A 25,805-nucleotide genomic window follows, 5' to 3' on the forward strand; every position below is an offset into this window, starting at 1 on the left:
GCTAAAGGTATCCAAGTAATTATTTAGTTTCAATGGAGCAGTTTAGACCAATGTTGAATCCAGAAAGTTTTCCATAGCACAAAGTATCACAACTGAGTCCAAATAAATAATGAACTTTAGAGATTTCATGGTAGAGTAAGTAATTTTTTTTCCTAGTTCCCAGTTACTCCAATCAGTGTTTTCTGGTAGAAAATTTGTCTTTTTCTACCAGAAAACACTAATTGGAGTAACTGGGAACATTTACTAGATTGTATCAACATTATCCAAGCTTTTGCTGCGAAATTATTAAAAATATTAATATGTGCAGGTTTCCCTTTTTTTCCCCTTCATCTCCTTCTGACAGTATTGTTTTATTCCTGTTCTACATTTATACCAAATTTGGTCCAAGCATTTGGCCTAAAACATGGGATCTCCTGAGCTGGGGGGAAACCAGGTGCTCTCTGGGTAAAATATTTTTCCTTTGTGAAGTTTTGCTTCCCTGCCCACAGCAAAAAAAAAAAGACAAACCATGAGCAATAACAGGCTTGTGCCAGGCCCTTTGCCTGCCAGCCTCAGACCAAGAGCTAGTTCAGGTTTTTCAGGAACAATCATGTTCCCTGGGGTTGTTCAGACTGTGCCAGGCACTTCTCCCCCTGCTCCAGTCTCTTATGTCCATCTTTTAAAGGCACATTTGAAAAAATAATTGTTAAAATCCACTGTTGCCCCAGCTTAGGGCAGGGATCCTTGTTGTTTCTGATATTGAGTTTCACAAAGACATTTAGCTGGTTTAATAGGAATCTTAAAAAAGGGTGGGGATTATGCCTGTCAATGTAATGTACAGTATGAGGAAAGGAAACATTGTGGTGTAATGGATGGTTTGGGCTTCTAGAATGATGTAAAAATAAAACAAAAGAAATGTCAAAGTGGTAAAGTGAAAATAAATACACTTTTGTATTTGGGAATGTGTCATTAAACAACAACAAAAAAAAAAATCCAAGCACTAAACTGTTTCTCCCAACTTAGGTCAAAAATCATAATTTTGAAACCTCAGAATTTCCCAAGGGACACAAATTCCTCTGTTATTATTTTTGGCCAGCTGTCTTCCATATGACTACCCGTGAAAAGTATTTTATCTCAAAATCCCACACATAAAAATGTCTCTCTACCTTCCAGCAGGTGTTGCTTGTCCTATGGGAAGATTTGCTTTATCAGCAATGTGTTCCTCCAGGAGAAATGCTTAATTTTAGATGTTTTTTCCATTTACACTTAGAGTTCAAGACACTTGAGGAGTGGCTCAGTATTGGGTGGCCTGAGCAGGCGTCAGAACCCTTCCTTTATACACTGCAACCCTATTAGCTAAAATACTGGCAAAGACATTTTGGTGAAGTGGTTGGTTTTTTTTTTTTTTTTTTTTTTTTTTTTTTAATCACATTAAAAATGTTTAAAATGTTTTAAAATTTCCCATTTCACTGCTGTTGATGCCCTCACTTTGAAATACAGCTTTCCCATGACAACATAGCTGTAAAACACACTCAATTTTTTTTTCCTTTTTTCTTTCTTTTTCTTTTTTTACTGGTTAGCAGTGGAGTTTTGCTATAGCTATTAAAATATAAAGAATAAACTGCACCCAATTGCACAATATTTTTTTCCAGGGTTAAGCCTGAATTTCTTTGTGGATGGCATTGGAATATCAAGATTAAGTATACAGTGCGAGCACAAGGGTTTTACGACATACAATAATGTAGAAAAGCTTGTATTTCTTTAGCAAATTGACATCACTGTTTGCCCTTCTTTCTTTGTACTTGTTGGGTCTGATTTTTAGGAGCAAGAGTTGGAAAAGGCATGGTCGATGATTCAGTGCAGCTCCCTTGAACTGAAGTCACGCTGGCACCAATGGGACATTTTACAGTGCTGTAAGTGGCTGGTTTCATGGTTCCCACCGCTCCTCTCGGAAGGTGATCCCACAGTTTAATGCATCATAGCCTTAGGAAATGTCTCCTGATGTTCAGCCTATGTTTTCCTTTGGTCAAATATCTTGGGGAAATCCTTTGCTGATGGGTCATTTTATTTTGTGTTTTGGTGCTGATGCCTTCCTGACACCCAGTTCTTCTGCTCATCCCACGTACAAAGTGGGAGTGAGGGGCAAAAACTGGATTCACTGGGACCCACACAAAGGGCAAGAGCACTGATCTACAGCCCGAGCAACACAGTTGTTTATGTTTGCTTTGCATTTCACTGCATCCTCTTGCACTCGTGGTTGAAGTGGGATTTCTTGGAGACCAGCCTGTCTGACTAGCATTGTGTGCTCAGTCAATATAAGGTCCACCAGGGACCATTCTGACCATTCCAGCACAGCACACACTAGAGAAATAAAATGCTCACATTCATCAAACCCCAGAAGTTTGCTCAAATCCAAGCAGATCTCCTATGGAGACATCCCATCCTGATGTGAAATGTCCAAGACTCCCTTGTCCTCTGTTAACATAGCCCAGTCAATAGCCACTTTCTGCTGTCCTGCAATGTTTTTCTAATGCACTTTATTTCCTAGCCTGCCAAAGGCTGTCCCTCTCACCTCTGTTTTAACTGGAAAAGGATTTCCACCCCATGGCCCTGATTCTGGCTGAATTAATGGTTTTCAAACTGAATCAGCACATTTGAAGTTAAAACAGATCCCCACTGAGTCTGTACATTTTTATTACTGCGCAAGGAGTGCTTAGGAAAATAAAAGGAACGAGAAAGCCCTGAGAGTGGACCACCCTGTTGAGGGGGAAATGTAGAAATCAAGCATGTTTATATGAGTGATATTTATAGGGTCAAGTGACATATATTGTACGAGGCCTTGGAGCCCAGCTCAGGAATACCACATACCAGTCTGGGCACTCATGCTCAAGAAAATTTAATTGAAATTGAAGCAGGTGCAGAGGAGGTCTACTAAGATGGAGTGGGAAATGGAAAGATAAGATACTAAGGAGACATGAGAAAAAATGGCTTGTTTAGGCCACCGAAGCAAGGATGGCAAAATGGCTGGGATCTGAGAGCTGCCTATGAATACACCAGGAGAGGGGAAGAAACCAACAAGCTAAATCAAAGGATCATTTTTCCAGAATAAATTAGAGTAAACTAGCTATAATTACATTTTGTCGGGGAATTAGAGGTTTTTCCATCTATCAGGTAGAGAAATGCTGAAGAAGCCTTCTACTTGGGTTAGCATGGGAAAGTAAAAAGACATATTTGAAGATGGAGGCTGATAAATTGGGATGTTGGAGAGGAAATTATATTACAAGATGGAGGAGAATGGTTCAGTATCCCTGGGACTTCTTTCCTGACCAGTACTCCTACCTGTGGATTGTTTTTATCATCTGAAATACTCTTTTGCCTTTTCTTTGCTGAGGACATCAGCACCTTTAAAATATCCTGTCATTGTCATCCAAGAGCCTCGTGCTGCATCTGCAAAGCTCTGAGCCCCACAGAACTGCTGTTGCTCCCAAATTCATCAAGGGGGTCACTGTCAGACAATGAGACACACTTGCTCCCACAGGGTTTGAATGAGCTGCTTTCTTTCAAAACACCCTTTAATTGACAGCTAGAAATAGCTTTCCATGATGACAGGCTGTCATTAATATCATTCACCAGAATGATACCCCAGTGATAGTCTCTGTGTTTAGAGGAAAAGAGAGAGAGAAATCCTCTGCAAACAAATGTTTCAACAGAATACATGAACTGAGCCGTGGTTTCAAGAATGACAACATGAATATAAAAATGTACATTGTGAATATTAGTATTCCCTTAAATATGTACTCACGTCGGTTAATGAGTCCCACCGGTGGCGTTAGTAACTGAAGGATTTGGGTTGGCACGTTATTAACTTGTTAAGTAGAAAACAGTGATACAAAACTACTTGTCATGTGTATTATAAGACATTTAAAAGTTTCACTCAGCATAAGCAGCTTAACAGTATTAACAGAGTTGCCTTTAAAATGATGTGATGTCTCTTTGTGCCATAATAATGTAAAATCCTATTGCTTTAAAAGGAGCTGTGCTCCATGGACCCTTGGGAGGGAGGCACTGGGAGAAGAGCTGGGGAATGTTCCTCCTTCTCTGTGCTGACCCAGCAGCAGGCAGAGACCTGACAGTTGACCTTGGGTTAGGATAAGCTCAGCCCTGTCTTCGCACAGAGGATCCCTTGCAGCTGCCACATGGGGCCAGGGGGGGTTATTCTGTATTTTCTGCCTTGCCCTGCCTCACTGGTTTACTACTTTCTAATCAAGCTCTGTCCATCCATCAGCCCAGTGGTGGCTTAACATCTGTGCTGAATTAAATGATGCCTTGCAAAGAAACTTTTGGGGCTTTAAAACAAATAAAACTTCAGGTAACTGTAGACCAGGTTGCTGCATCTGCTGGCAGCAGCAGAGGGATCCAGCCATAGGAGAGAAGGTCACAGCTGGGATCTGAGCTGATTTCCACCCAAGGTTTGAAGATAGTCTTTCATGTAAATTAGGTCAGAGCAGACACTGGCCCAGCATGGACCCTATTTCCTATGGGCTTCTTCTAGCCATCTCAAAATCTGTAAAGTAGGGCAAGCAATTAAGACACCAGAGTGACTCCTGAAACATGCTCACTTGCTCTCAGATAGAGCTGGTTCTCAGGCAATGGGGTCACGGGACTGACTGGCTGTGCTACCTGGAATAAATAAGGTGGCCCTAACGAGCAACTATCAGCTTTTGACCACTGTTCCCCACCTGCATGACCCAGTTTGTCAGCATTCCTTGCCTAGGGCCCCATGGCAATTGACTGCCTTTACTGGCAGAGTCCCTTGGGGAGGGGAGCTGTTCCCAGTGAGGATGCTACAGGGGCCATGTGCATTGAAGGGCACGCCACAGGATATCTATCGATCACCCTCATTTATTTTTTCAGAAGCCTGGAGTGAGCCTGATTAATCTGTAGGTGACATTTTCAATGGCCTGCAGTGCTCATTTGAGGCATAAGACAGGCTCAGACATGAACAATACAGAAACAGTGACAATATTTCATAAAACATGGCTCTCTTTGAACTGATTTGGGTGCTGATAGTTGTGCCAGAAAAAAGGCCCTCTGAAAGTGCAGTTGCTGAAGGGAATCTCATTGCTGTCCTGCAGTCTTTGGTGGACAACTTGTGTGGATCTCACAGGGGTCATAGAGGCTGGCAGAAGCCAGGTGTGGCCCTGGTTACTGCAGATAACTCAGCTGGAAAAAGGGGTTTTCCCCAAAGAACTGGGCAGGAGGAAATCCGCCTGCTGTACTGCCTGGGAAACCTGGGAAACAGCACAAGGCTTGGCTGATGAAAAAAGGATATGCACACATCCATGAGCCATTCATCGTTTGTCTAGACCAAGGAATTTTTACTGCAAGATGCAGAGGTCAGCAGAGGAAAGGCCTCTTCTCTTTCATCCTCTTCGAAACACAGGCAGGCTGTGAGCCCTAAATTTCAAGCTTTGGGACTGCAGTGTAATTTCAGCCAGTTTCCATCCCTGCTAAGGGAGGGCCAGGGACAGATTGCTCAAGGAACACCACAGTGCAAAGGCCTTCAATTCAGTATCCTGGGCTCCTCGCAAACCATACATCAGTCACCAATGACTTGACAAATCGCAGCAACATAGCTAAGCTTAGAAGTAAAATTTCACATTATCCTTGCTTATGTGGGTGGGAAGCTGAGAGATGCCAAATCTAAGAAGGCTTAAAGGAACTCTTACTATTATTAAATGGTTTGCTGTTGGTATTTTTATAGTTCTGACATGATACTTTCATGGTTCAGGCCTCTCAAGTTCAAGGCCGCATACAAACAGAGTAAAGGATAAATCCAGCCTGAAAATCCAGCAACTCAATTGAAGGCAGGAGAACAAGGCAGATTCAGTCAGGCAGCCAGCCTACCTTGCACAGAGCATCAGTCAGTGATCTCTGCATTCTGGTACTTATCTTTGTCAAGTATTTTAAGACATGGAGCCAGAGAAAGGCTTAAGGAATGATTTGAAGAGGAGAGCAAGATGACAGGTAGGATTGCTCCTGCCTGCAGGCAAAGGATGGGTAAGGCGGCCTCTAGAATCCCTCACAGTCCTATTTGCATGAGTCAGTGCTCTGAGTTTGTTCATCACACATATGAGGAGTATCAGGGGTGTGCAAAGGAGCTGCTGGCTTGAAGTGTGGAGGTGTGAGTTAATGTGAGAAGTGGGGAAGGAAGCAATGTATAGCAGGGAATGACCCCAGCTAGAACACTTGTCATCGCAGCTGAGATTCCTCGCAAGAGTTATGGATGCGTCAGTAGGCTAAAGATTAGGTATCACTGCAGGTAAATTCAGAGAATCACAGAACTGTTAGGGTTGGAAGGGATCCCTGGAGATCATCCAGTCCAATCCCCTTGCCAAGGCAGGGTCACCAGGGCAGGTGACAGAGGAACGCTTCCAGGTAGGTGTTGAATGTCTCCAGAGAGGGACAATCCATGACCTCCCTGGGCAGCCCGTTCCGTATTCCTTGCCGTGCTGTCCGGTGGCAGCGCAGCACCGGCTGCTGTTCCCTGCGCAGTTGGCAGGGATGGGGGCTCAGAACCCTTGCAGAGTGTGACAGCCAGTGAGATCTGACACACCCTGGCTCAGGGTGCCAGCCGTGTGAGTGGGGAGGAGGTGCCACAGCTCAGGGGTGTCAAGCAAAGACCACGCACGGTTCAGACACAGGTTTCGGCTAAGAGACACGAGTGAACACAGAAGCGTGGAGGCATCAGGAGCTGGAGGAGGTGTCCTGGCGACACGGCGGGATGGCCCTTGAGGACACAAGGCGGGTAAGTGGTGGCCCCGGGGCAGACGAGGAGTCGGCTCTGCGGGGAGAGGATGAGATTCCGCCGGGCACGGGTGGGAATCAGCGCCCGGGGACCCGGCGCGGCGTCGAGGCGCGGCCACGCGGCGGGGCCGGCCGGAGAGAACTACGACCCCCAGCGTGCCCCGCGGGGCGGCGCGAGGCACGCGCCTGCGCGAGGGGGCGCGGCGGGTCGGAAGCCCCGCCCCCGGCGGCGGCGGGCGGCGCTGCGGTTGGGCGGCGGCGCTGCCGCTCAGCGCGGGGTCGGGGGTCAGAGTGCGGGCGGTGAGTGGCGGTGCCGGGCACTCGTGGTGCGGAGTGCGGGGCGCGGGGCCCGGCCGGGCCGGGGCGGCTCCTCCGCGGGGGTGGTGCGGAAGGCGGGCGGCGGCTCGGCCCAGCCCTCCGGGGCCCGGCCGGCGCGGGGGGCCCCGCAGGCCTGGCGGAGACGTGGGGCCGCCGTGGCCCTGGGGCGGGGGGTAAAGGCCCGGCGCGGAGCGGGGCCGCGGCCCGGCCCCCCGCGGCCGTGGGGCTCGAACCGGGGGCGTGGGGCTGCGGGCCGGGCCGGGCCGGGCGGGGCGGAACGGAGCGGAGCAGGGCGGGGGTGCCGGTGAGGACCGGGGCCGGCCCCGGCCCGAGAGGAGGGCGCGGGGTGGCGGCGCCTCGTCCGCTCGACGCCGGGGTTGCCGGGCCCTCCGCGCCCCGGTGCGGCCCTGAGGGGAGGTCTTGGGGGTGGCTGTGGCAGCAGCCCCCCGGATCCCAGCTGGAGCGGGATCAGTTGCTTTCAGGGCTTGAGGAAGAGAAAACAGCCCGTCTGCCCAGGGGATGGGCACGGGCTGAGCTGGAGGCAGCAGCAGCAAGGATTTTTTTTTTAATGTTTTGGGATGTGGAGGTTCATAGGTGGAGGTAATGAGGGAGTAGGAGGTTTGTTTTGGTGTTGGGTTTTTTTATATTTTTTACACTGTGAGATTGAACTATTCACCTGTTTCAGATCTGGAGAGTGAAGTAAACTTGAGGAAGCTTAGGAGTACCGTCTGTTTACTTGTTTCCTCATTGGCAGTAGGAATTTCTTCTCCTTTTCTTTTCTTGCTGCTATACTGTTAGAGGTATTTCTTCCAAACTGAGGTGTATGAAGAGGTGTTGTCATTTACTGCTTATGTTCTGTCTTTTACAAGTCCTGTGTCTGGTGGATTTACGTAGTCATTGCTGGCCTGTTTGCTAATAAGTGTGACATTTGTTTTGCCACTTCTTTACCTACCTATTTTCTTTATTGAGCTTTTGGTTCCAGAGATGGTAGATTGGCAGTTGCTATTTAGTCTAAACTCTTGATATTCTTTCAGCTGTGATGCAAGGGGACCAGCAAGTTTTCTAATATGTTAATGCTTGCACTGTGTCTCAGGAAGGATGAGGTATACAGGGTTCCAGAAAGGTACATCTCCAAAGCACTTGTCCCATCAGATGCTGTTAACAGCTGTTTGATGATTTTACCTGATTTCTTTCTAATGGTAACTTGAATCGATTTTGTCCTGTAGTGTCTTTTTGCAACATTGTAGCATCTCATATAGCTTGATATTAAAGTTGGCATCTGAACTTTTATCCAAGAATGAATTATACTGAAATTCAGTAGTATGTTAAAAGTCTAGTTGGTTAGTCCCCACTGTGTAGGCTTGGGAAATTTGATTTCAGATGGTGTTTTTTATTTCAGATACTTTTGTTTCCATTTTGAAGCACTGAATTCTGCCCTTTGCAACTGAATTTTCACATTAATTTACAATGTGGACTAAATATTTGCTTTGTTTCAAAGAGTGGCCCTGTGGCCCTTTTATGCATTCTTGTTCCTCTCAAACTTTGGGTTGCTCTAACATGAATAGTGTGTGTGGTTTGATTTTTTTTTTGTAAAGTTAGCGTGTCTAAACAGATTTGAGTGGTACCAAAATCCAAAAGAAGAAAGTGATTAAAGCCTTTTAAAAAATGCCTATGTCCCTGATGCTAAGTAAAGAAGACCTTGGATTGAATAAACACTGATAGGACCTAAAGTTTCTGTTCTACACTTGAGAGATGCGAGATGCTTCAGTTTGGTTTCTTTAGAGGGCCTGATTACAGCTGGTTATGTACTTATCCTGTTTTGATTCTGTTGACTTTGGTAGGCCTTGATTTTATTTTTTTTTTTAACCCCCTTAAATTTTGGAAATAGAGTTCTGGAAGATACTTAAATGTGTGAAGTATTTGCATTTCACCCTGTCTCTGTGTCAGTCCTGTGGCCACCTGCAGTGGAGGGCCCAAGGCTGTAGAGTGCAGGTATGGTGACATCCAGGTAAATGGTGCAGGACTGCCCACTGTGCCTGGGCTTACAGGAGAGCACGTAAGGCTGTAAGCAACTGTGCTTTTGCTACGAGTCTGTATTGAATCTGAAGCAGGTATATTTGCTAGAAATGGTCCTGCTGAGGCACCTGGTGTTTCACTCTAGTAGTGATGAGCTAACACACCAGTATGGTGCCATGGCAAGCAGGGGAATAAGGGAAGAACTGGACGAGTTCAGGCTGTCAAGACATAACCTAGAGCAGAGGTGCTGGCTGTGCTAGGGGCCATTTGGACCATTTCCCTGCCCTAAGAGAAGTGATCTCAGCTGGCCTGAGGCCAGCTGAAAAGTTATGTTCTCCCTAGATGTGTTGTAAAGATACTTCTCTTCTAACCAAAAAAAAAAAAAAAATTAAAATTTCAACTCTATTTGTTACAATCATTATTTTTTTTTCTGTGGTTAAATGTTAGGGTCAACATCTTCCTTGGCAGATTTTCTGGGCTGAGACTGGGTTGTGTGGAAACCATGCCCCACTGTAGCTGCTACCCTGCTTGGAGCCTTTGCCAGTGTACCAGGACAGAGCTTTGCCAGGGTACCGGCTTTCTTTTAACACTTTTGGAGCGCATTTGTGAAGATCAAAAGTTACCAGTGTACTGAGCAATGCAAATCTTCTTTTCCCGAATCCAGGCTGAGATTCATTTGGCACTCTCAGGTATTAAGCTTCATTTTTCTGATAATGAAGGTGTGTAGCTGTATAAGTGGTTTGAACAACTGTGGCATTCATGTGTATGAAAATGAAGTAATTATGCGTGCCAGATACCATTAAACAAAGGGCAGCCTGCTATGTCTCCACTAAATTAGGCCAATGTGCAATAGTGGCTTTTACTGACTAGATGTGTAGTAGCTACAAATCTCTAGCTCCTGGCACTGGGAGCTGTGCTGAGCATTGAGAGCACTGAAGTGCCATAAATTTCAAAACTTATCTCAAAGACCAGGGCTGGGAAAGTTTGCATGAAAACTAAGATGTGTTATTTTTTGACAGCGAATGGATTGACCATTGGAACGAGCTGTCTGAAGGTAGAGGGGAACCTCCATTCTTCATGCTGCAATTCAAGGCCAGAAACTTTTCTGAAAGACGTTCAAGCCTTTGGGCTCGACTAAGGAAATGGAAACTTTAGGGCCAGCATTACATGAGGTTCAGGCAGGATGGTCTGATGGGCTTTGTGAATTCAAGTTTAATGTGTCTGTGTTGCTAGAGCCAAGATAACTTCTCCATTCTCTGCAAAGTGCCATGCCATCCCAGGTGTCTCTGTCCTGGTCTGAGTACATGGTTTGGTGAGTGGCTGAGCTGACCAACAGCCCCAGTGGCTCATCTCGTTCCTGCTTCTGCCAGTGTGGGCTCATCCTCTTCTTTAAACTTTGTTACTCATCCAGTCTGGCCCTGAGCGAATTTGTCTCACTAAACTAGCCAGAAACTATCTTGTTTTAATTGTGTTCTATTCTGGCCGTGTTAGTCCTTTTATAGGTTCTTGTGGTTGAATCGGCTCACAGAAGGGCCAGGCAAGCTCTGGAACTGGTGTAATGTAATCAGCAGGAGAGTAAGACTAAGAGGGAAGGACAGGCCTGCCTCCTTTTGTCCTCCCAGAACTGTTGGCTTGGTTAACCTCATTTTGTGTAGTTTCACACTGGTGCATTTTCTTATGGTTCCCAGGCAGAGGCAGAAAACTGGACTAGAGGATTTTTGGTCTGATCCTGTGCAACTGTTCTTTTCCTTAATAGCAAATCTGTTCTTCCTCTTTGGCTTTTGCTGTATGTGTCCCTGTTATTGCTTCTTTGTTTTAATTTTTGTTCTTTCCTTTCTCTACATTTCTTCTAAGTGACCAGTCCTTTGCTGTGTGGAACTACTTCAGACTCCAGCTTAGACCCGTTTGCTCATCTGCAGTTACTCTTGGAGAAGGTTTAAAAATACACAGCAAAGCCTGTCTTAGGAGACCAGTCAAGGAGCTGACGAAAGTGGGTTGCCTAGCAGAGGTGGCCTAATAAAATTGGAGTGGAATTGTACTGTGCATCTTTGGGACGGCTTCTGGGTGGTCTGTTCAGACAAATTTGTGTCCTGCTGGTGTGGAGTCTCATGTGGGTTTCACTGTGTTGTCAAGTGAACTGAGATGTGTTTGTTTCCCAGCTTTGTAGGGTGCCATAGCTCCAGCAAGCGCTTCTCTAAGTAATCAGCGCCTTCGGCCTTGCACATTGTGATCTCACAAGCCATCGCGTCTGTGATGTCACAATGGAAGAGATTCTGGTGCTCTGACATGTGTGGGGCGTGCCTTTGACAAATCAGCCAAGGAACCCAGCGGCAAGAATGAGCTCAAGAAATGGGAGAGACCTTCCTTAACCCAAGAGTGCCCTCCGTCCTTTAGTCAGCCTTTTCCATGTTCACTTATTTCTTCCATAATGACCATACAGAGGGAAACCAGTGCCTGTATAGGGTGAATTACTTTTTTCAGTTGACCTACCAAGATGCATGTTTCTCCCAGATGAGCAGTTGCCCAACTCTCCTCCTGTACCCCTCATTCTTTTCTGTTGTTCCCCTCACTTGTATTGCTTCTAATTTTAGACTGTAAGTTCTTGAGAACAGGGACCTCCTCATCTGTAGTGGGAAGAGCCTGGGTGTGATTGTGGAGTACTGTAAAAACAAAATGATGAATGCCAAGTTGTATCTGAGCTGAGTGATGATGGGGCAGCATACAAATGTGCCATGACATTATAAATTTTCCAAAACACAGGCGTGGTTGTCTAGCAGTGCTGGAGACAAACCCAGCCAAACACGAAGGGAGTGCAGCCATGAAGTGTACTGTTCTCATGTTCAAGTGATGATACTGTGAGGTTAACAAATTAAAGAAAGAAGCAAATCTACCTGTCTAAAATTGTGTTACTTTATTAAACAGTTCTAAAAGCTTTGTCTTTTGTTATTTGTTTTACTTTATGTTGGTTTTTTTTTTTTTTGCCAGTTTGAGTGGTGAGAGTGGATAAGTTGGTCTTGTTCATAGTCTCTTGTTTCCTGCCTCACAGGCTAGCCAGGTGCTGTCATTTTTGTACTGTAGTTCATCTAATGAAATATTTGGGTTTAGATTAAGGTTGATTAAAAAACACCCTGAGTTATCTCTATTGTTCTTCAGTTATATTTTCACACAAGTGAAATATGGGCTCACATATGACCTCTGAGTATGCATTTGAACAGCTACCAAAATTGAAGTCCTGCATTTTTTTGTTATACTGTGTTCCAGGTGTTGCTAAATGTGTGCAATTTTGTTCTACAGAAAGCATCTCTATTACCCTAACTTTTTTTTCCTCCATAATTCAATAAAATAGAGAAACCTGACTTACTTTTTTGATTGGTTTTCGTTGCTCTAGCCTTGAGTTCAGTTGTCTGTTGGAGGCCAGGAGTCACAGTTGCCCCTACCCAGGTTTTGCACAAATAATAAACTGAAGCATTTTACTCCCAGAGCTTGCTTGCTTTTATTATTTAATTTCAGTTTCTCTTATAGATTAGGTTAGTGGGGGTTTTCTTGTTTGTTTGTTTTGTAATATGGTGGAGGGCTGTCTTGTAATAACAAAGTAATTTAATATGTAAGTGAAGGCTCTCATAAAATGTAATTTCTTGGGTCACCCCACCAATGTGAAGTTAGGTGTTGTCCTCCTGCCCCTTCCCTACTCAGCTCATCAAACTGGAAAGTAAAAGGGAATATTTTGGGCTCAAAGGCAAACTGTAATTTTAATTAGATGTAGTTGTAAAAAGTTCCTATTTATCTTATGTACCAGGAGTCAGTAAGCTCAAGTTCTTAGTAGGCTAATTTGTCCTGCCATTGATGAATTTGACTCCTCTGGAGCTTGTGTGGTGCACATCTCTCTCTGGCTTTGGGGCTGCCCTGCAGGGAGGGGACGGCATTTGTGCTGCCCTGCTGGCTCTTGTCACCAGCATTCTTCACGTGGCAGGAGTTCCCTGTCTTGTTCCTTGCCGCTTTGGTTGTCCCTAAGCAACTTTCCCAGTAGGAAGCCTGGCGTGCAACAGGCGCCAGTGCAGATTCTCCACTTCACACTCAGTGGGGCCTCTGGCAAAGCTGATGGCTACAGCTGACACTTGCTTTTCTCTTGGCTTTCCTTCCTTACTGGTGATCAAACTGTTGTGCTTTAGTACCATGTGCTTGGACTGCTAAAGAAGCAAGAGCTGTGGTCTGAACTTGTCTTGGTACCTGCAGCTGATGTCCAGAGAACATTTTTTTCTTAATTTAGTTTTAAAATTTAGATGCTGTTTTTAGCCAGTACTGTCATATGGGACACACAGTGTTACACAGCACAGAACACAAACTATGTTCCAGTTGAAACCCACCACATATGGCCATTTCCCATCTTACTGGGTGTAGCAAATGTAAAGTGCTGTCACATTTTCCTAGGTCTGTGTACAATCTGTCAAAATAATTCCTGAGGTCCAACCTCAGTTCATGGTCCCATTACATTTCATACGTATCTGTGTGAGGAATTTGAGCTGTGTGATATGAAATATTAACCTAGTAGGGTTGACTGCCAGATGTGACAGCTTGCACTGTCTGAGATTATAATCTGATCCTGTGTGTATAAGAAATATATATATGGTGTTTTATGTAGGTTTGGAAATGGAATCACTGAACATGTGGATTTATATGGCTAGAGCTGGGTTTTTAATTTTTGAAGCTGCGTTGCTTGCATCGTTTTCTCTTGGAAAAAAGTACAGGATAATTACTAGTGCTTTGCATTGTCATAGCCATTATAAATGCTTTACATGACATCTAATAAAGTGTGTTTGCTCACCAGCTATCTTGTGCTCTAAGGCACTCTGACCTTGCCAAAGAAGATGATGTGAGGTCTTCCCAGGGCACCCAGCACAGTGGCTGGGTAAACATACCGTTAAAACTTCATTTGGCTGAAGATGCGGAGTTTGCAGTGGGGTTGCCCTTGTTTGTATGCTGCCTGTGTAGGGAAATCCACATGCAATACCCCACTCACACACCTTTGTTCAGAGCACTGCTCCCTCTGCTACAGGAGAGTGAGGAAGGCTGCTTTTAGGATGGGAAGCCTGATCCTGCTGCTAGATGTGGACCACTGCAGAAACTGTTAGAGTAAACAGGCACTGGATATTGGCTGTTAATTTCCTCCACGGATGTCACGTGGTACTTTTGTGACCCTGACCTGCCATGCCAGGGTCTGGCATGGTGCTGCTGTGTCTGCGTGGGGACATGCCTGAATCCTGCCAAGGCGGCTGGTTTACTTTTGCCCTGGACTCAGTGGCTTGGAAACCTCTGGACCACTGTGTGTAGTGCAACCCAGCCTGAAGATTCATGGGGTCCATGTCAGATACCCTGGTCTTGCCAGTTAAGATGCATTAGAGAAGAGATCTTGCTGTGGGTGGGTGGATAATGCACGTTTTATTGCTGTGTTTGATATAGGGGTTGAAGCCTGTCTGCCTCCCCCACTCCAACTGTATGTTTTATTTGATGCAGTAGGCTAAAGACCAGGTTTTCCTGCAATTAACTTACAAGCTGCTTTATTCTGAGAGATATTTGTTGTGATGGGCCTTTAGACTCATAGTAGTTAGAAGATTTAAAGCATTAAATATCTTTTATCTGGCACATGTTAGAAGAAAATATCAGTAACATCTATTTGGCTGTAATGCGTTTATGAATGACAGCCAAAGCTGTAGATGAAAAGGCAATAGGTAGAACTGAGCCCATTTAAGATAAATGCTACGTTGGGTTCTTCATTTTTGGTTTTGCAACTTGACTTTTCAGTTTTTGAGGTACCTGCTGTCTGGTGCAATGCTTTGATGAAGCAAACAGCTTCAAAACATGAAAGCCTTGAGGCAGGGGCAATGCATATATGCCATGGAATTGGCAGTGTGGGGACTGGCTTGGTCTTAAACATTTCAACTTCTTTGATTTTTGCCTTTCACTCAAAAGCTTGGAAAGGGAAGGTTACCAAATGCATGTTTACTCAAAGCACACAACCTGCTTAGCTGCAATTATCTCCTAATCTGGTCCTTCCGAGTTTCACTGGTCTCGCAGGTAAATACAGATTTAGCCGTTATTCAAGGCATATTATTTACCTCATTAAGTGTGTGTTTTGGCACGTGCATTATTTACCTGATGGACTAACGGATGGGAAAGAGCAAATGCTGTCTTTTGTGCAAACAGTGACTTTGTTCATGAGCAGCAAGTCCCGTTTTGCTGTGGCCACTTTGTCTCATGGTGGGTGCTTCCATCCCTTCATGGCAGAGCAAAAAGTCAGCACAGGTGTGGGGGGGCCATGCTCATAAAGGGGCAGGTGGGTGGCATGTCAAGTGATGGAGTTCTTCCATGAGCAGTGGGACCAGCTGTGGGGATAGATTTAAATATCTTATGTAGCATTATGTGTATGTATATATATATATATATATGCATACACAATTAGAGGGGGTACTCCTATCCTTGTTCAGGAGGACTGAGTTGGTGCTATTTGCTTGTTTAGCTATCAGTCCCTGTACCCACCCATGTAACACCATGAACTGGTCTTGAATTCTCAGCCCTGAGGCTGACACATCCTGCGTAGTGACAATCCTGGCAGCTTTTTCCTGCAAAGTTTTAGAAGAAAAGTAGCAGGAGGCGAAATCCAGGTAGTCTCCACACGGATAATGCCATTTATTTAATAGTGTTTGTTAGATGAAAGTATCAGAAGGTGATGGCTGAATGAGATATTTCTTTGGGAGGAAGACTAGCCTATAGAGTCCTGCTTGCATTTTACACTTCCTGCAGTCCCTGCATGTGATTAGTTGAACTGATAGCCTCCTCTGAGAGAAATACCTGAAATCAGAAGTGGAGTGTAGCACTAAAATCACATAGCTGAGAAACCTTGTATACAGAGCAAACAAGAACTTTCCTGGGGAGGAGTCTTCCAGTCACCAGCCACCTGGATTTGTAATGGAAGTGCCATGTTTTGATGCAACTGGCAGACGTTTCAGGGTCAAGCTATTTGGATAAGTTGTAGTGTTGGTATGTGCATTGCTGTGTTTAATTTTTACCATGTATCAGAAACTGCATTGTATATGAACAGATAAAAGGCCTCAGAAATTTCAACAGGGCTTAGATTGGATATTCTGTGTTTTAGTTGGTTTGTGTTGGTTTTTTGTTCTGCTATAATGAGGTTAAGCAGTGGGGTGTCATCTGGTGCCTGGAGCCATGACTGTTGTTTATCTCATAGTTCTTAATTTAGAGTCGTTTGCAGAGGTTAATTTTCAGTTGCCTGTGATTCTGGACACCTTAAGCTCAATCCAAATGTCATCTGTTGTGCTTAGAGCAGGTTACTGTATTATTTCAGGTTTGTGATGCTGGAACCTCTACTGGGAAGCACAAAGGGAATCCCTGTCAGAGGAGGATAGCGAACAGATACCAGTAAAGATAAGATGTATGTGTGCATGAGTAACATGAGTCTCTCTTCAGTTTCAGATGCCTCTGGATGTTCAATGATAGCACTTCTCCATACTGGAGCAGCAAAGTTTCCCCCAAACTTACTTTCAAGGTCAAGACAAGCTGTGTCCCCCCTCTTCCCATCTGGTGTTCTCGAAGGGTTCCACTCCATCCTAAGCAGGAAACTGGCGTCCCACGGCTTTGGAGCTTCCATGGCAGCAATGTCATCCTTCCCTCCACAGAGATATCACTACTTCTTAGTGCTGGATTTTGAGGCTACATGTGATAAACCGCAGATTCATCCTCAGGTAAATAGTTAATCCTGTTAATTATTGCCTTGCAAGTTGCTGCTGCTCTTCTGAGAGGTAAAAGGAAAAAACACAGTGCTGGCTCACTAACTTTTTCTGGTTTATCCCACCTCCTTTCTATTGCTGGTTCTCCAGGGCTCTTGCCAGTCACCTGCTGTCTCAGGAGCAATGCCAGGACTGTTTGGTGGGAATGAATAAAGGAGTCTGATTTCCATCAAGGAAGTGACAGTTCATGTGTTATTGAAAACAACTTTAAGTCATGAATACTTGTAATTTGTCTGAACTGGGAAGGGTCTAGAAATTTTTGGCTGGAAACTTGCATTAATAGATGGCAGCCGTGTTTGATTCTGCAAGGAAAAATTCTACTGTTGGTAGCAAACAGCTTTAGGAAAAGAATATTTTGAATGATGGGAATATGTGCAACATAATGGTATTTTTAAGTAGAGAAGAAATTGTAGATAATTTCAGCAAGATCAGATATCTTGCCTGGGTTTTAACTCTGGAGTGTAATGAGAGGAAGAGTTCAGCTTCAGAGAGATCTTCCAGTGCTCTACCGCTTGAGACATACAGAGATCCAGATGAAGTACAGAACTTTTCTGCAAACAGTTCTTCCACAGTACTGTAGAGCAGATTAGTAAAAATATTCACAGTTGTCATCAGGATGGGCCTAGGTTTTTAACTGGAAAACAGTACTAAAAAGAAAAAAACCCCTGATATTAGGTTGGTTGCGAACAAACAGAATTTCTGGGTCAAAAGTGGACTCAACCTCCTCTGCCAAGTAATTGGTCTGGATGTGTTGGTAATACCTGCATTGGGTCACAACAACTTCCTTTTGCTTTGTTTCAACTATATGAAAGGCTTAAGCAGTTTTCAGCATCGTGTCTCATTACTGAAGTGACTCAATGCAGCATTTCCCAGTGCCGCTGTGGTATCCCTTGCACTTGTCCTAACAAAGGGTTGCTGCAAGTTGGGATTAAACTTCCCCACTAGTGCCTTGGTGTGGTGCTGCCTGTTCTTCCTGTTTCTTGAAGAATGGATAGCAAATTCCCTGCTCTTTTGCTGGCTCTTTGTGGGAGGCTGTTGTGGCTCTGCATCCAGTTCTACTAGCAGGCTCTTAACCGCTCCCCAAGTGAGATATCAGGCTATTTCCTGCATGCTCCGCCTCGGGTGCACAGACCTGTCAAAGCTGTAAATTGGATCTACCTTGTCCCTTTGGATATGGGCTTGGTCTGTGCACATTTTGATGCAAAACCATGATGCATGTGGAGCTAGTTTACAGCTGGCAGTAAAAAGGAGCATGAGTGGAATATGATTACTACTGTTTTAAGGAGCTTTGTCCCCAAGTCCTTGCCAGGGAAAGTAATGGTCTGGGCCAATGCAGATCTGCTATATATTTTGTTGGTGAGATAGCACCTTTAAGGTGGAGATGTTCTTCAGTGTTGTTTTTCCAGTCTGCTGTGTTCAGTGCCTGTCTGCATCATATAATGTCTTGAAAGGGCTGTCAGTCCCTCACATCCCCTCACCAACAAATTAGTTTGACAAATAAAGAAATTACTTTTGCTACATGGGTCTCAGTGTAGCTGTAAAGGCTGAAGATGCCTGCCAAAATCTGGAAACTTTATAAAATGAGACTTCAGTTGATGCCCTTACTTACCTCTTATGTCTTTGCTGACCAGCATGGCTTTTGTCCTCTTCACTGCTAGGCTGTATGTCATGATGAGCAAACTGTGCCATGCATTTCAGTGATGTTTTCTGCAAAGTTTTAGTGACAAGCTCTTTCTCTGCAGGATTGATAGACAGGTTTTGGAGGTTTGGTCAGAGCTAGGAGCTAGAAATGGTCACGTGCTGATCTTCACTGTGATACTGATAATTTTTTTGCTTTTCTTTTAATACCTGCCTAGATACAATGAAATTCAAGTGCAGTGGGATTTGATGAGAAGGCAGCGTATACAGAGCTAAGCTAAGCTGTGATCCACATTACTTTAAGTGGATAGGCATAGCTGTAAGTTTAGCCAATTCAGCCTAAAAATCTTGCAAGAGTTCACTTGCCACCATACAGCACATTTCATGTTTCTCACTCACTGTTCTTCAAAATATTCTGGCTTCTTACAACAAACTACTGAAAGAGCTATCTTTTTATGTACACTAAGATATGTGACTGCCACATCTGCTCCCCCCTCCCGTTGTATTTAGTTGTGCTCCTCTGTAACTGGCAGCCTTGCTGGCTTTATCCCTGGGGAAGTTCTTCATGCTTATTCGTGAGCCTTGAAGACCCCTTCATTTCCATTCCCTTTCACGTTGCCCGATCTCTCTCTGAGGTCTCGTGGTATGGCCTCTGTAATGGGGATCAAGGAGGGTCAAGGACAGTGGTATTCCCCTGGGAAGCCATCTGCATCGTGGCTCCGGTGGCCGAGACTGCTGGCTGAGTGCCTTGTGGCTGCTGCCCTGTGCTTTACCACTCACTCCTGTGTCAGGCATCGAGGGTCCTTCATGTTCCCTGCCCTATACCCACAAAGGAATGGGAACATCCTTGCAGCCCTGACTTCTGACTGTTTTCAGAAGATATGACCCTCCATCAGAGTGCTTGTTTATATACGCACAGAAACCGCTTAGCTTTATTGGTTTTCTGGATGTATGCATGAATAATGGGACCATCCCAGAGAGGAAATAAGGTGTGGGGGGTTTTAACTGCACAGTCTGTGTCATGTAGTGTTTTAGCCAGCCAAAGGTCATTAGAGGTTGGCAGTAAGAGATGTTTATGGCTGGCCTCTTGCATCTCTTTAAAGCTTACCTTGTGCCTTTGGAATGTGATCCGAAGCCCAGTGGGGTCAGCTGGGAGCTGTCATTCTGCGGAGGTCGGTGGACCCTGAACGGTGGTGGTGTATTTCATTTTTCAGCTCTCAGTTTTTTCTTTTACTGTCTGGTAAGAGTTTATAAGTACCTGCTTTTATACATTGTCAGCCCATAGAGCTGGATGCATATGGAGCTTTAGCTTCATTAATAAGTGAGAGTCTTGCTCTTTTGTCCCTTTGTCCTTGTAGACACCAATGTTTATGATGGTCAGTGCTTTCAATGTCTGTGTTAAGCAGCTCCACAGACTCAGATCTGTGGCTGCCTTTATTAATGCAGTAAGAAGGTGTGCCTCTTTCAGTCAGCAAGCCAAGAATCTTGCCTTCAACTTCAGCCGAGTGGATGAAAATAAATTATTTGTTTCAAATATAAAAAGTCTGAAGGTAGAAATCAGATCGGTTCAAAGCTGAATTTGAAATTAGCCTTCTATATATGATGTTAATCTCTAATCTATTAAAGCCACTTAAACGAAAATCAAATAAAATTCAAGCTCTGTATGTCTGCTGCCTGGAAGTGTAGAAGAGCATCAGATCTCTGACCTGGTAGAAGGAGCTGGATCTAGGAGTAGCTGAGCTGCTAAATGAGCTTTTGGTAATGATAAAGCTGCATTTTTTCATGTCAGTTTTTTCAGGTGTTCATTGTCTCAGATTCACTCAAATTGGTAATCATTTGGGAGGTAGTAATTTGCCTCTTTCAAACTCTCTGTAAAGGGAAAATACTAAATGTTCAGATCTTCTCATTGCTGAAGAAGGTTGTGACTAGAAGCAGAAGAATAGTTTAAGACAATGTTTTCTGTGTCCTCCTAAACAGTACTTTTAAAATGCAAAAATAACTTGATACTTTTTGTTAGTGTATCCTAGATACTTCAACTCTGTTTAGCATGCATTTAGATTGTTATTTTGGGAGAATTTTTAATTATAATTCCTGACAAATGAAACTGGGTATACTAATAAATATAAAACATCACTCACCATTTCAACATAAAACCATAAACACTGACACAGACTAAGCAGATGTTCAGTTACTAATTTATTTTTAGGTGTTCAAACAAATCTGGATGATCATAGTACATATTGTGATGGGCAAAAGTGTATTAACAAATAGGAGCCAGTCTTTCTGTAAGATGATATTACATACAAATGCAGGAGAAGGTTATATCAGATTCAGTCTGTATTTCCTTGAGTGCTGCTGTAAAAGAGTATTACATGTGTTTTCCCTTGACCATCCATCTCACAGTCATCCAGCTCACAGTCATGGGCGGGTACAGCTGGAGTGGCTGTGGTGATCTGTACAGCTGCCTGTCCTGCTCTGTCCGTGATCTTGTTACCTCAGCAGGGACAGCTGAGTCGTGTGTCTCTGCTCCTGCGCTGCTGTGATTTATAGACTGACTTTGTAATGGGAATGGATGTTGATTTCCACCAAATTTAAGCCATATCAACAGATGTGCAGTCCCTGCCAAGCTCTCTGCATAGGGTGACTAGATAGAGGACAGGGAAGCTGCCTTGGGAGCCATAGCTGAAGCTACTTTGTAGGAGGAATATGTTCTTGAAATCTCAAACTTGCTGCAGGAGGAGGCAGTGGAGGGATCGCTGGGGAGGGGGCTGCAAGGTACCTTCTGTGTGCTTTCTGCATCATTTTCTGTGGAGACTGCATCAAGGCAATCCCAGCTGAAGGCCAGGATGGGAGTGCAGGTGTTTCACACAGTAACAGACATTGTTACAATCCTACCCAGAAGCGGATGAAGGATGCGTGTGCATCTGTGCCTGCCTGTTCTATCTAGACATATCCACATAGCAGCTTTCTTCTTGCACTGTTTTTGTGTGGCTGTTAAGCTCAATGCATTAGAAATCACCTGCCAAAATCTTTATTGAGGATGATTATGAGTTGCTGAAAAATAAAGAAATTCAGGTTTGTTTCCCATGGCAACTTTAACTCAGCATAAGTATTACAGTGGAATATTAATCTGCAATTACTGATGTTCATGCATCTTAGGCTTGGGTGTAGTTTTAATTACCTACTTCTCAATTCAGCTTCTTACAATGCTGTTTCTAGAGAAATGCTGTTAAAATGCATGTAACTAAGTGACTTAAAAGTATTTTTTTTCCTTTTTACTACAAGTAAGTAAATATATATATATTTATCATCCCTTTGCTAGTTATGGCTATTATGCCATTGTTCTTACATCAGAATGCTTTAAATTCCTAGAGTGGCAGGAAACAGTTCATATAAGAGCTCTTTTAAATAGATTTTCCTGTTTGCATTGAGTTTTTGAACAAACTTCTTTAGGCCTTGTAGCTTTAGAAGGTTACACTGCACCTGGTGTCTCAGACCTGCCCTCACTTTGCCTTGGAGACCTCCCTCATTCTCCCAGTAAGTGGGAACAGCCTTGCTGTGACCCATATCAATCTGACAGGGTGGGTTATGACTTCAGGCAACAGAATGAGCTGTATTTATTTTAAACCTGATGAGCTAGAGCACATGAACAGTTATTGAACCCAAATCTCCTGGAGAGCACAACCATGAGACCACCAGGCAAGACATCTGATGTACGAAAAAAAAATCAAAGCAATTTTTAATTTAAAGATATAAATCCAGCATTATTATAGCAACAAGTCTAAAATACCAAGGCACTCGGGTGGCCAATGGCTGCAGTCCTAACCTGACCTAACCTGCTCAGCTTTTGGCTGGTTATTGACAGTCTGATGAGATGACTGCTTTAAAGCAATCAGTCACGTTGCCCTTTCCCTCACAGTGTGCTGACACCCCACATCAGTTATGCATCCCGGCGTGCAGTTTCCCACCTGTGCTGTTTGAACACTGTATCCTTAGCTGTGCAAACATTACACATCGTTTAGGTGACAAGTTGCAAAGTTAAGTAGACTTGTTGTTACAGCAGAAAGTAGTTGAGCGGCAGTCACCCTGAAAAGAAAAGATCCAGGCTAGCTCAGGAATGTGCAAGTCTGCTGGATTGTTTGCCTCTCCATAAAGCCACTGATGAGGGCTATGTGTGCTCCTTGAAATACTCCCATCATGTGCATTTCTGAAGTGAAGGGGATGGGTGTCCCAGGTTTGTATATTTGCTGTGCTTGTCCTGCCATGTGCGTGGCCCCGTGTGGTTGTCGATGATCGGTGTGTGCCTGCTGCTCTTTTGCAGCCTCTGAGGTACGGGAAGTATTTTGCATTGCTCCCAGCATAATGTTTTAAAACTAGGCAGTATTCTTTCATGGCATGGTGCCCAGCTAGTGCTACTTGGGAATGGTGCTTTTCAAGCTGCTGTGGTTCCTGGGAAATAGTCTTTGCTGTGTTAAAGTGGTCTTGTCTTAGCTTTGAACAAAACCTTCCTGATAAAGAAGCAATGCAACTCAGCTCTTTTAGTGAGAAGGACATGGAACATGCCTAAATCTTGTGGGCTTTTTCGCCTTTATGCCAAGCTTGCTGTGCAACCATCCCTGTGTTGTCTTTGTTGGTCTGTGCACTTGTTAGCTGGCAAAATAATTCTTCGTAACATTATTTTAATTCCTCTCTGTCAGGCAAAAATGTGCTGTCATCAGCAGCTAGTTGTGATGTCTGTAAAACCCTGGGTATTCATTTACATGCACTAATGTGCCCTTTCTACCCATCCCAGATGTTTTAGTGTCGTTGGGAACATTGATCATTTGTCCTGCTCAATATCAGGTGAAGAGGTTGGGACTTGAAATGATCTGATAATTCTGCAACAGGGACTGCACGGACTGTTTGTCTGCCATAGAGAGGAGTGGATGTGAAAAAGGATATAGTGTAGTTGCCATCTTGTAGTGGAAAGGTAATACTTGGAAATGTGTGTGTGTGCTTTTTTTAACTTGGTCTGAGTGCTAAACTTCCCCCAAACTGTCAAGCTTAAGTTGTTGTTGGCTGTGTCAGTAGAGTGTTCTGGGTGGTTAAATATATGTCAATAGTGCTTAAAGAAACACATTGAAGTGTTGATGCCTGATGGTCTATATTTCTCATCCCATGTGTGAAAAGAGGGAGATTCTTCCTTATTCTTGATTATTTTCACTAAAGCTAAATAGCTTTAGTGGGTTTTGGCAGGGAGAGATGATGCTGGTCGTGAGAGGTAGGAACCAGCCTGGGAAGAAACTGAAAGTTTTGTTAAGAATGGCAGGACAAGGGTTGTGAGCCTGCTGTCAAGATTTTAGGTGCAATGGCAGGCATGAAAACCTCCCAAGGACCACAGTGGTAAGTTTAGGAGAAAAGTGTCATCTGTGAGACATGGATCCTCCTTTTGTTGGCCCTGTAAGAAGGGACTTGAGCTGATGAAGTACTTAACTTTGTATTCCATACTATTTAGAAGAAGAAAAAGATACTATTTCAAGGGAGTGAATAAGAGAATCAGTGAGTGTGACCAGCTGTGAGTGCAGGCTGGATGGTATTGGGGTTGTGTTTAATGCAGTGATGAGAGGTGTATATAAGATGAGGTCTTTGTTACAAAAATGAGAAAGGCAATGTTCTGGCCTGTGTCTGCTGTGGGTAAGAAGAGCAGACGGGAATTTAAACAACAGCAAGGGAAATTCAGATTAGACATTAGGAAAAACTTTCCAATGATAAGACTAATGAAACAGGAGGATAGAGTGAGTGCCTGGGGAGTATGTGAGTCTCTCTTATTGGAGTCGGTAAAAACAGCCTAGACAAAGTCAGAAATTATTTAGGGGGTGATGATGCTGCCCTCAGGCAGGTGCATGGACTAGATGTCTCTTTTAAAGCTGAAGCTCCTGGAGGCATGTGATTAGATGGGGATTTCAGCTTCTATTAAAGAAAGAGAAATGGTCCCTCACCCTCAGAGTTGTAAGGCAACACTGGGAAATAAGAGCCACGTTTGATGTCAGTGCAGAACCCAAAATGCAACTCAAACTTTATCTTTGAGGAAATCCAGCTTTTGACATGGGGCTTCAGTGCCTGAATGTTGGGGGTAGGCAGTGTGATTCACCTGAGAGCAGGGGGAAGAAGAAACATTGGATAATCAATGGTCAGGCAGCAGAATTTTTCTTCATGTCATCTTATCCCAGTGTTTCATGATCTTCCCATATTCCTTCCAGTTCTCTTGTGTTTTGTTTTTGATGTGTATTTCCCTTCATGCTTTTCTAGGATATAGTAATACTTTTAAATGTATCAAATTGTTAGGTGTGTGCTTATGTGTATTTTAAGCTAGGTAGTGATGGAAAAAAGAAATTTGGAGGTCAGCTGCTTCCCCAAAGACCTTTTGATAGGTTTAATCAGTACACAGAGTAACTTAGCCAGGACTGAGGCGCTGAGAGGCAGGCAGACATCCTTTGGAAAACCAGCATAGCCCTGATTCAGCAGAAGTCCTGCTGTTCTGCACTGGAGAGGTGTTGCCTTTATGGTACTTGTTTTGGTTAGTTTAATAAAAATTTAGAAGTGGGGAAAAGACCTATGAGGTCATCTTGGTTACTGCCCCTGAGGGCCAGTGCAAGGCTGCTCACTTGGAAATGGCTTTAGTTAAAATAATAATTAAGGCAGAGGATGGAAACTGGGGAGGCAGATCTGTTAGGCTAGTGCTGTCCTTACTATGTCCCTTTTCGATTTTAATTGCCTTGGAAAAAAAAAGAAAATCACAAGGCTTTAAAAGCTCTGATTCTCTCTGCTCTTCAACGCCCCCACACCCTCTCCCCGATCTTGGAGGCATCAACTCTCATCTGTCAAAGTGTAAATCAGCAATTAAAACACAAACAGCGAAATGCCAAAGATGACCCGAAGCACAAAGCAACTGACAAACAAGTCCGGACAAATCGGCGGATAATTTATAAGCATTGCCCTAAAATCTAATTATTTGGCAATTCGAATTTGCAGCCGGCCAGGGCTGTGCAATAAATTTAACCCGCCATAAATTATTTAGGAGCAGCCCGTGGTGTAAATCAAAAACACGAGTGTTTGTTTAAGAAATAAGCTCCTTGTGCATAAAATGACTTTTTTTTTCTTTAAAGAGGAGGGGGGTAAAAACCGTCCCTGAACAAAATAAGCTGGTGCTGAAGCTCTGTCCCTCCACAGACACTCCCTTGCCTTTTCTGCCTTTACTTTTTTGAA

At 44.0% G+C, this 25,805-nt stretch overlaps 1 protein-coding gene across 3 annotated transcripts in view; it reads left to right on the forward strand.

Annotated features, from left to right (window-relative positions):
* Nucleotides 1-7,002: 7,002 nt before the first annotated feature.
* ERI3 (ERI1 exoribonuclease family member 3) overlaps nucleotides 7,003-25,805 on the forward strand; it is a 129,816-nt gene continuing 111,013 nt past the window's right edge. Inside the window, exons 1-2 of one of the 3 annotated variants that reach the window (XM_053951065.1) lie at nucleotides 7,003-7,086; nucleotides 16,603-16,877. In XM_053951065.1, coding sequence (XP_053807040.1) covers nucleotides 16,626-16,877 — 252 coding nt within the window. In that variant the 5' untranslated portion in view covers nucleotides 7,003-7,086; nucleotides 16,603-16,625. The other 2 variants (XM_053951067.1, XM_053951066.1) reach the window with 2 other exon arrangements.

This window comes from Vidua chalybeata, chromosome 9 (assembly GCF_026979565.1).
Source record: "Vidua chalybeata isolate OUT-0048 chromosome 9, bVidCha1 merged haplotype, whole genome shotgun sequence".
NCBI lineage: Eukaryota > Metazoa > Chordata > Aves > Passeriformes > Viduidae > Vidua > Vidua chalybeata.